The 10,877-nt window shown below is 43.2% G+C and overlaps 1 protein-coding gene and 1 pseudogene across 1 annotated transcript; one reads left to right on the top strand and one right to left on the bottom strand.

Annotated features, from left to right (window-relative positions):
- Positions 1-3,662: 3,662 nt before the first annotated feature.
- Positions 3,663-5,343, top strand: LOC112843479 (uncharacterized). Its single transcript, XM_025902187.1, has 4 exons — positions 3,663-3,863; positions 4,005-4,256; positions 4,802-4,891; positions 5,059-5,343. Exons 1-4 carry the CDS (start codon positions 3,734-3,736, stop codon positions 5,277-5,279), a joined length of 693 nt encoding a protein of 230 aa, XP_025757972.1. The 5' UTR covers positions 3,663-3,733; the 3' UTR covers positions 5,280-5,343.
- A 426-nt stretch (positions 5,344-5,769) lies between these two features.
- LOC112843476 (protein ALP1-like) lies at positions 5,770-7,671 on the bottom strand (annotated as a pseudogene).
- Positions 7,672-10,877: the final 3,206 nt, after the last annotated feature.

Genomic DNA, 10,877 nt, shown 5'->3' with positions numbered 1-10,877 from the left:
TTATCTTATCTTATCTTATCTTATACCGTTCACGGTAATACCGGTGTAATGTTGGCAACGATAGGAAAATGAAATATCGCGATAGACTATGTGTAAAACGCACATGCGCAGTGCCTTTGTTTACATACGCACATGGCGGCGATGCAGAATGAGAAGAGCGAAAGTGGATCATTGAATGAAACGGATGAACCAGAATTGGTATGTAAAAATGCTGCAACTACAGTGATGTGGAACTGGTTTGGCTTTTGTCTGTCAGATACACAACAAAGAACTATTTTTGGTAGAGCATGCTAGCGGGCGTCGTTATTACCGTGTTGTTTGGAAAATACGGCACACTTAAAATCAATCCTTTGATTTTTTCTGAAAATCGACAGTGCCCCTTATAATCCCGTGTGCCTTATGTATGAATTCTGGTTGTGTTTACTGACCTGGAAACGATTTTATGTGGTACACGATGCTCGAAATGTTTTAGTACGACTTTGCCAAGCTACAAAGCCGCACCGCTTGATGGATTGTCGGAGCATTACGGCTATTGTAGGCAGGCGCCTCGTGGAGTGATACGTACTGTGCTTCAACATAATATTACCGTATTGTGTGTGTATAACCTTTTTAAGTTTTGTGGATATTATACATGGTTATGCTGAGGATATTTCGGTCAATTTCCACTGGAAATGCTTTTTGGTTAAACTGTCAGCAAGGATTTCCATTTGCACTGTTACATTTTTATATAACTTTAATGCACATAAAAAACAGCTGCTTGTTTAAGTGAAAATACATTGATGGGGTTTTTTGCACTAATAAAGTTGTGGCGTTGTAAAGTATTTTGTCTAGTGTCAATTATATCGTCAATTATATCTTTATAGCAAATTTTCAAATGTATATCGTGATAAATATTTTTGGTCATATTGCCCTGCTCTAGGTAGTAGTAAGGATTATATGTGCACTGTAAGTATTGAAAATGCCTTAATTTGTTTTGGGCTGAGGTTAATACACTGCTTAAGCTATTCTTGACATGTCTGTCAAATAATGTCACTAAAGAAAGGTCTAACCAGATCGGTACAAAAAATGTAATAGTACTTACAGTGATAGTTTTGTGTTGTGTTGTGATGCTACAGATATCTAGCCAGAGATGTGTGTAAATGAACTGACTTTACTGGACTTTGCTGCCCAGTCAACAAGGCAGGACGTTGGCATTGTGGTTAGCACTGTTGCCTCACAGAAAGACGGTCCTGAGTTCATCAGACTAGGGTCCAGGGTCCGCAAACATGGAGTTGTTTTCTCCATGTGTGTGTGGGTTCTCTCGGCGTACTTCAGCTTCCTCGCACAGTCCAAAGACATTGGGGTTAGGTTAATTGGTCACTCTAAATTGCCCATTGATGTGAATGTGATTGCGTATAGTTGTTTTTCTCTGTAATAGTCCTGTGGGAGACTGGCGACCTGCCCAGGGTGTACCCTGTCTCTCATGGACCTGAGGATTACTTGTATTTATGGGTGCCTCTCGCCTTGTTAGTGAAAATCATTTTCATGTTAAAGGAAAGTCTGAACAGGAACAGATAATGTGACTGCTATATTGAGCTAAAATACTCATTGTACTATAGGGAGGAGTACTATGCCACCTGTAGAGGAACCTCCAAACACCTCAAACGGTATAACTATCCATCACCCTGCAAATTGACGGCTCTTCCATGATTACCAAGCCACTCATACTGTTTGTGATATTTTTGTTTTACTTATCTATTTACAGATGTGGACTCGGCTGGAGAAGGCACATCACAAGGTACCACAAGAATAAAACATTTTAAAATATCAAGACATCTTTGAACAGATTCTTTGAACAACAGACTGGCAAATGGTTATCTCTGTAACAGTGTTTGACAAGATTTTTGATGTCTTTCATCTGTGTAGATGGCTTTTATATGTTTTATTTCTAGTAAAATGCTTTCTAGGTTTGGGAAATGCAGTTAAGATTACTTTGAAAAGACACAATGCTTATTCAAATTCTGGTATTGCAGATATATCATGATGCTGTTATTAATGTTTGGTCAATATGACATGCCAGAATTTTACAAACAAACGTTCATGACTAATATCCAGTATGACCTTAAAGTTGGCATGAGGAATTTTCTTCTCAGGTTCAGCGTTAGAATATTTTTCTTGTTTCAGTTCTTATTTCAGTTTTGGGATTTGAAAGCCACAGAGACGTTATGTTTTAAGAAAATCCATATCAGCTGTTCTTGTCCTTCTTCGCTCCTGGATTGGCTGGAGCGTTCTTTAGGCGCCTTCTCAGCTTTGACAAAAGTCCAGCTGGAATAACCACATTTATGTCCTAATAAGGTTGCAATAAAACAGGTTCTTATATCTCTAGTTGTGTTGCGTGTATAGGAACTTTGAAGTGAGATCTGTGCTCTGTGGCTCAAACCAGATTTTTTGACGTATTCCGCATCTCTCAGGGGCAAGCAGAAAGTGGTGTCCCCGTAGTCCACCACCTGGGCTGGTTTGGAAAAAGGGTCCTTACAATGTATAGAAACCCGTGTAGGTAGGTGTGTGTGTGACCTCCTGCTCACCAAAAGGATCATAAAAGCAGGAAGCTTACCATACATCAAACAGAATCTTCACAAGGGATGTACTTGTGATAAAACACTACAGCCTCCTCCCAGAACCTCGAGAGGCTGGGGAGGGGGACAAAGGAATGTCTTGATCCTATAGTTTGAACTAAGACTTTACAAATTTAAGAAACACAATGACAACATTCAACAATTTGACTTAACACTGAAGCTTGATGAAGTGCTTCAGACTGCTATCTCAAATCGCAAAAAAACACAATGAAAGTATCATAAACAAACAAAAGGGCAGACCTATTCCAAATTTTTAAGTGGGCATGAAAGTGTGGAGGCTGAACAAGAGGATCCAGCAGAGGAAAGGGGGACAGTTAGATTGGCCCCTATACGACTGCTGCTATTGCAGGAAAAAGTGTGGATCTTTTGGACAGCCAAGGTGTGAAAATACCGAAAATCAACATCGATCACTTAATGGTGTTTACAGAGGAACAGCCAAGAGTTCCACGTAAGTGTTCCACTAATACCTTCCTCTTGTTCCTCTGAGCCATCCACCACTACCACGTCCACAGCTGGGCCATCCACCGACACTTCCACCTCTGGGCCATCCACCGACACATCCACCTCTGGGCCATCCACCACTACCACATTCACCTCTGGGCCATCCACCACTACCATGTCCACAGCTGGGCCATCCACTGACACTTCCACCTCTGGGCCATCCACCGACACGTCCACCTCTAAGCCATCCACCACTACCACATCCACAGCTGGGCCATCCACCGACACTTCCACCTCTAACGGTGTGTTCACATCGAACGCGATAGAGGCGGCCAGAGCGTCAGGTTTACATGTAAAGTCAATGGAAAAGCGCGATGACACGCGATTGCGCGTCCGGCGAAAATTCGGAAGCAGATTTGCTTTGCGAAAATGCCAAAACTCGTGAAACGCGCGTCAGTGTCCCGCGTCTGGCGCGTTTGACTCGCGGAAAAAACCACGCGCGTGAGTTTTTGTGTTGCATTTTGTGCATACGCGTGTTTCGCCTCTACCGCTCGAGTTGGAAAAATTTGAACTCCAGCGTCAAATCGTGCCGCGGCAACCAATCAGGAGCCTGGTGACGTGGCTGTAACCAGGTCAAAGGGGCAGATCAAACCAAAGCCCTTCATTCTTCATTCAGTATGGAGGAAAAACTCATCAGCGCAGTGGCTAATCGTCCAGAACTATACGATGCTAGCTGCTACTTCTACCGGGACAGGAATAAAAAGGACCTAGCTTGGAGGCACACAAGTGAGGAGATCGGGCAACCTGGTAAGTTCATTTGTTCTTCTTTTTAATTTTCAGACTGACCCAATGAAGCCGCGCAAAAGCTAGCAAGCATGCCTACTGTCCCGCTATTTTCCCACTGATGTACAAATACCTTTCCGCTAACAAGATAATGTGTTTATTCAGAGGACATCTGCAGGAAAAAGTGGAAGAGCCTCAGGGACACGTATAATAAGGAGAAGAGGACATGGAAGGAGAAGAGGAGTGAGTCTGCAGCAGGATCGGAGAGGAGATGGAAATTTTACGCGGTCATGGGGTTTCTGGACCCCTTCCTCACCCCGCGGGAGACTAGCGGCAATATGGTGCAGACCGTGGAGAACTTCGCCCCCGAGGACGAGGGACAGCCCGGAGAGGCAGCAGGGGAGTTTCAGTCTGAAGGTATGTTTACAATGAATTAATGTAGGCAGTTAATTTATGCGTGTTGTCATATAGGAATATATTTTGTTTATTAATAAACAGTATACAGTGGTCCCGCAGTTCATCCGTCACTGCCTCGCCTTTTCGCTGATTTTTTTTAGTGCACCGTACAGCTTTCAACAATGTGCATTGCATTCTGCAGCCTGATTGACAAATCTCCTCCGTGTCGTGTCTCCTGCGCCAAATTTACCATGTTTGGTTTTGATAACCATCACGTCCAATAGAAAAAAAACAGCACAAAGACACTCATAACTATGACCCTCATTCGGAAATAGACACCTGCACTGCGAGGGAAAAAGGCGCACAAAAGTGGCGCCACAGACGGAGAAAAAGCGCGGCATAATAATACTTTTACGTTTAAAAATCGACAAAGGTTTGCACTTTGAGAATGAACTTATGAGAACTGCGACTATTGTTCATGTGCTGCAATAAATGAGGGACCACTGTATATAATTTCTGAATGACTATTGTTTTCAACCTGTTAACATTTAATATTGTCTTGATAGAGTCAACTGATTATGCAGCAGAGTCATCCCCTGATGCTTCTTCTGGCTCCCCAGTCCCTGGTCCCTCCACTCCTGCTGCTGCACCCACAGGTATGTACATCAAGCACTGATAGCTTTTTAGTCACTTGGATTCCCTGGTGATCACCTTTACTAAATATTCACAACCAATCTGTTCATATCCTGTTTTTTTCAATTTTGAAAATGAAAATCTAGTAGCAGCCTTCTCAATTCTTTGTGTTTTGTGCTGTGTTTTACAGGCCCACAGAGGAGGACAGCTCAAAAGCGGTCGAGGGACGGGTACCAGGATGGTCCATCGGCGGTGGAGCTGGCCATCCTGGAGTCACTGAAGAGGCCACGCCCGTCTCCAACGGAGTATTTCCTCCTTGGCCTTGCTCCTGCTCTGGAGAGCCTGCCGCTAGTTTTTGAAAGCAGCACAGCTGTGTTAAATTTTGAAACATTGGACCCTAGCAATCAGTAGTTTTCTGATGAGGCAGCAGGCTCTCCAGGGCAGAAACAATGTTCTTATTTTTCTCCTCATTCTCCCTGAGGCTTTTCCACTCCAAGCTGGGTCCTTTTTGTTCCTGTGTTTCTGTAAATAGTTAAATTTTATATATTTATGTTTAATGTTGTTGTTGTTATTGAATTTATATATTTTTTCAAATAAACATTTTTAATGACTAATGTCTCAGTTTTACTACACAGCAAATATTCGCACCCGACTTGACACATGTAGAATGTATTTCTTATTATACTAATGACAAAATATACTAATACAGTGGGATGCAAAAGTTTGGGCAACCTTGGTAAAAGTCATTATTTTCCTGTACAAATCGTTGGTTGTTACAATAAAAATTGTCAGTTAAATATATCATATGGAAGACGCACAGTGATATTTGAGAAGTGAAATGAAGTTCACTGGATTTACATAAAGTGTGGAATAACTGTTTAAACAAAATCAAGCAGGTGCATAAATTGGCAACTTAAAAAAGACAAATGAAATGAAAATTTAGTGTATATCAATGTGTGTCTCTCCTATATGATATATGCAAGTGACATTTTCAATTGTAACAGCGATTCATACAGGAAAATAATGACTATTAATAAGGTTGCCCAAAATTTTGCATCACACAGTATATAGGAACATAGTGAAGACAAGTTATTTAAGAGAGGTTATTTTATTTTGGAGTAGAGCTCCATTTATTAAGAAAATTTTAAAAAGGCAGGAACACTCTTTAGAGGTTTGTGGGTGGCTCTTAAAAGAGCCGTTGTGGGGAAGTCACTCGGACTTCAAACAGGCTACTCCTTTGGCTGCCAAGTCACAGCTCCCTCCGCCGAGAAGTGGGCCATGAACTTCTCCCTCACCAGGACAGCCTCTCTGGAGGAGTTGTTTGCTGCTACACGGCCCAGGCTTTGCAACGGCTCCACCACAGCAGGTGCCACACTCCTCACAGCAGGTGCCCCTCTCTCGTCCAAACAGCGCAGAAAATTGTGGAGAACACACGTTGCCTTCACACACTTCTCCGCAATTTCAGGACGGAGCTCCATGGAGCGCCGATACAACCTCCACTGTGAGGAGAGGACACCAAAGGCACCCTCCACTATCATCCGAGCCCTGGAAAGGCGATAGTTAAAGATCCTCTTCTCTAAAGGGAGGAGGCGTCCAGGGTAAGGCCTCATGAGCTCACGCCGCAGCGGGAACGCTTCATCAGCCACAAACACATGGGGCTGGGCTCCACGGTGTTCTCCACCAGGTAGAGGCTGGTCAGGAGGCAGATGGAGAGTCCCAGCCCGAAGAGCCTGACCAAAGGTGGAGTTGGCCAGAATACCACCGTCGCTGGTCCTCCCGTACCCCCCAACATCAATAACTCGGAAGCGATACCTTGCATCCACAACCGCAAGGAGAACAATGGAGAATGTTCCCTTGTAGTTGTGGAACATGGATCCTTCGTCTGGACGTGCTTCCCATCCAGAGCTCCACAGCAGAGAGGGAAGTGCCAGCGCTCCTGAAATTCCTGTGCAATGGACTGCCAGTCTCCCGGTGAAGGCACAGCCATGAAATCATCCACTAGACAGTCCCAGATGGCTATGTCACTACCTGGGGGATGATCTGGCTCACCGTGGACACACCAACTCGAAAACTGAACGCAATGGTCCTGAAGGAGTCCCCGGTGGCAAGGAACCTGGACAAAATTGTTTAAAATTAGTATGATGTGTACTGCAGTTACAAAGTGATGTTAGATTTCAATTACAAATATATTAGATATTATCTAATATACACTATGTAATTATTAGATAATATCTAAAACAGTCTGCGGGGATTATATAAAAAAAAAAATTCAGCTATACATGAATTAAACCAGGTCTAAAAAAAAAAAAAAAAAAAAAAAAAAAGGAGAGTATCACAACAAAGATTAGCGCACAGTGGTCCACTGTTTGATATCAGCAAACACAGAGAGCATGCACTGATAGACACCACAGCCATGCTATCATTGCTAACACTGATAACAGCATAAATCGAATTAATTCGGGACTTGATGAGAACTTTCAAGTATCACTAGAAATATTAAAAATACAGTCGTCACCGTACCACAGTTTGCTTTCAGTAAACACCAAGAGCATTCACTGTTAGCATAGCACATCCATGTTAGCAGTGTATAAACGATAGTTTAGCATATATTAGCACAGGTATCAATAAAGGACTACCGTATTAAACACTTTTACTAACCTCAGGCAGATGGACAGGCACTCTGCAGGTGGAATTGAGCGCCTGTAGTTTGTGTCTAGGCGGGCGACTCTGGGACCGACGCGGGACAGCAGGTCCTCAAACTGGCCGAGTGAAAGACGGTGATACCGCTGGAATCGGCCGTCATCCAGGCGCAGCTCCTGGAGCAAATGGTGAAACTCATCAAACTGCTCACGCCTCTGGAGGACCTGATGGACCCAGGTACGGCGAGGACGTCTTTTTCCCTGCTGCTCTGCTCTCCACAGTAGATAGAGAAGGGAAACTCTCTCTTGAAGTGCTTGCTCGACAGCTGCCATCTTGCAAAGATACCATCTGGCGCAACTTCCTCCCACATTTCCGGTTCACGCGCTCAAAATATGCAATTTTGAGGCGCGATGGATTTCTGTTGGACACGCGTCGAGGTGCGAATGTGCACGCGTCAAATTAGGGGCGTCCGGGGCGTTTTCGCTCGCCTCTATAGCGTCCGGTGTGAACACACCGTAACTCAATGCAATTCCTCAAATTCAAATGCTAAAGAATAGGGATGGGTACCGGTGTCCGGTGCCATGATGGCACCGGTTCTGACATAAACAGTAGTAACCAGACCGAAAAGCAGCGCACATTTCGGTGCTTTTTTTTCCTGAGCCAATTCTAGCCAATTATTTTACGTTTCCGAGGATAGTAGGCGGGAGGTACGTACGTTCTTTTAGAGCAGAGCTACAGATTAAAAATGCCCAAGGCGAAGCGATCAAAAGTCTGGCTGTACTTCACAGCAAAAGATGCAAACTCAGCAGCCTGCAACAAGTGCTTTAAGCTGATACTGTGATACTGTCAAAGGAGGTAACACCTCAAATCTGATGAAACACCTGGCGACGCATAGCGGTTTTTTTTTAAAGCCGAGAAATGCGCCGTGTTTGATAGCTTGCTGCGACCTCACACCGTGCACATCTACTGCGGGTGTGGTGCCTGTTATCGGACCCGGAGTTAGCAACATCCCCCAAAAACCCGAAGAGGAGAGTCCTGGCCCCTAGCCCTGTCAGCGTAGCAGAAGTGATGACGGATGATGATGGCAGCAGCAGCCGTTCTTCTCTGCGTGAGTAGCTTCATGTTGTTCGTGTGTAATTAACATTGAGTAGGCTAACCACATTATTACATTAATGCATGTAAGGTGAACTAGCAAACACCGTCGTAGTTACATGAGGCTGTCTTCTTGTTTGATGGCAGATACTCCCTTCACCCTGGCCAAAAAGGCTAAAATGACCAAAGAAAAAGTGGAAAACAGTTAAACATTTTTTGGACAAAGTTTGTGTTTTTTCCATTGTTTAAGCACTGCTTCCAGCCAAGAGTGATACCATATATGCCCTATAGCTGCAGAAAAGGCTAACATTGTTATCTTTTTACAAAAAAAAAAAAAAAAAAAAAAAAAACACCAGCTGAATATGAGAGGTTTTTGGACCAATTTTGTGTTCTCCATTCTTTAAGCACCGGTTTGAGCACCGGCACCGTTTCAAAAGTACCGGTTTGGCACCGGTATCGGATAAAACCTAAACGATACCCATCCCTACTAAAGAATCCTCTTCACTTGATGCAGAAGACAAACACATCTGCTTCATTTGATGACACCAGAGAGTCCTCTTCACCTGATTGTTCTGATGTGACGGTTATGACACTAAGGAAGAAGAAACATGGTGGCAGATTGTACAACAAAAAGTTCTACTGTAAGTTTTGCTGTAAACCTTTCAGCAAGATGGCACACCATTTGCAAAAAGTGGCAAAAGCAATGGCTTTCCCAGTAGGGTCTAAAGAGCAGAAAATACAGTTGAGTTTATTAAGAAATCAAGGGAACCGTGCCCACAATAATGAGGTGATTAAAAAAGGACAAGGAATGGTGATACCTCGTCAACAATCCAGTGTACCTGTGAAAGCCAGTGATTACTTGCACTGTATTAATTGTCAGGGTTACATCAAGAGAAGGTCACTATGGAGGCACATCCAGAGATGTCATCTCAGCAGGAAGGTCAAAGGTTTAAGGCCAGGAACATCTAGAGTCCAGGCTACGTGTAAATATGCAGAGCCAGTCCCAGACAGTGTCAATGCACAATTTTGGAAATTGGTACAAGTCATGCATGATGATGAGATAACAAATGTTGTCCGCAAAGAGAGTTGCATACTGAAATTTGGGGAGCATCTTTTCAATAAGCATGGACATGATGTCACTAAACATGACTATATCAGACAGAAGATGCGTGAGACAGGGCGACTGGTGCTCCAAGGACAGAAAAATGGCAAGTTGAAAATGGTGTCTAATTTCTTTGTACCAGGTAATTTCCCTCATGTTATTGCAGCAGTGAAAAATGTTGCTGGCTTGAATGAGGAAACAAACACATACAAAACACCGTCTTTGGTTAAGAACAAGAAAAAGATACCGGATGTAGGTTGGAGTCATATCATGGATTCACGCTATAACTTGTCAGTCTCTGTCACAAATGCAGCTGTGGAGGTAATGTCAGAGGTGAAGCTTTTATCACCTCCTTTAAAAAAATGTAAGTAGTTAAAAAAAAATGTGTTTACTTTAGATATCCAAAGAACTTATTTGATGTATATTTAATATCTCTGGTCCCTTATGTAGGTAATGAGATGTATAGCAGAATTATGTCACTGAACCGCTGGCTGGCCAGGAATTGAAGGAAGCTGGGATTTCAGTTTGTGGATAACTGGGCTTTTTTCTGGGGCCGCCCTGACCTGCTGAAAGCGGACGGTCTGCATCCTACTGGAAAAGCTGCCGCTATTTTATCCAGTAACATAGACAGCGGCTTAAAGCAGGTTTGACATTAGGCAATTAGCATTCGGCAGGTCACAGGTGATTAGAGAGCCTGCTAGGTTTATTGGTAGTGCACTGCTGGAGTCTATTAGCTTAGCTAACATGTCCTGTCAGGGAAATCTTCAAAGTATAGTAAGACTGCAAGAGTAACCAGACCTATAACACTGAGATTGTCTGCCACACAAACTGAGTCCTGTGTAGCCTGGAAAGTTTAAGGCCATAGTTTATTACAACTTAAGTTGTAATGAACCTTATTAGCACTTCAAAAGAGCAGTGAGTGAGTGTATCTGAAAATACAGTTGTGGTGTTTGTGCAGCAGCCTCTCTTGTGTTCTTTTTGGCTAAAGGCAGAGCTCAGCTCCCCCACACAGAGTACTCTTTCTGTTGAATGCATTATAGATTAAAATATACACCTCAACCAACAGTCAGTACTTTTAATTGATAAAAGACATGTATACATAAATAAATACATAATGTTAATAATACATACATAAATACTAAGAAAATATTAATTAGATAAACACGCAGGAGACG

Source organism: Oreochromis niloticus, linkage group LG22 (assembly GCF_001858045.2).
Source record: "Oreochromis niloticus isolate F11D_XX linkage group LG22, O_niloticus_UMD_NMBU, whole genome shotgun sequence".
In the NCBI taxonomy this organism is placed as follows: domain Eukaryota; kingdom Metazoa; phylum Chordata; class Actinopteri; order Cichliformes; family Cichlidae; genus Oreochromis; species Oreochromis niloticus.
This window is presented reverse-complemented; position numbering and strand designations above follow the sequence as displayed.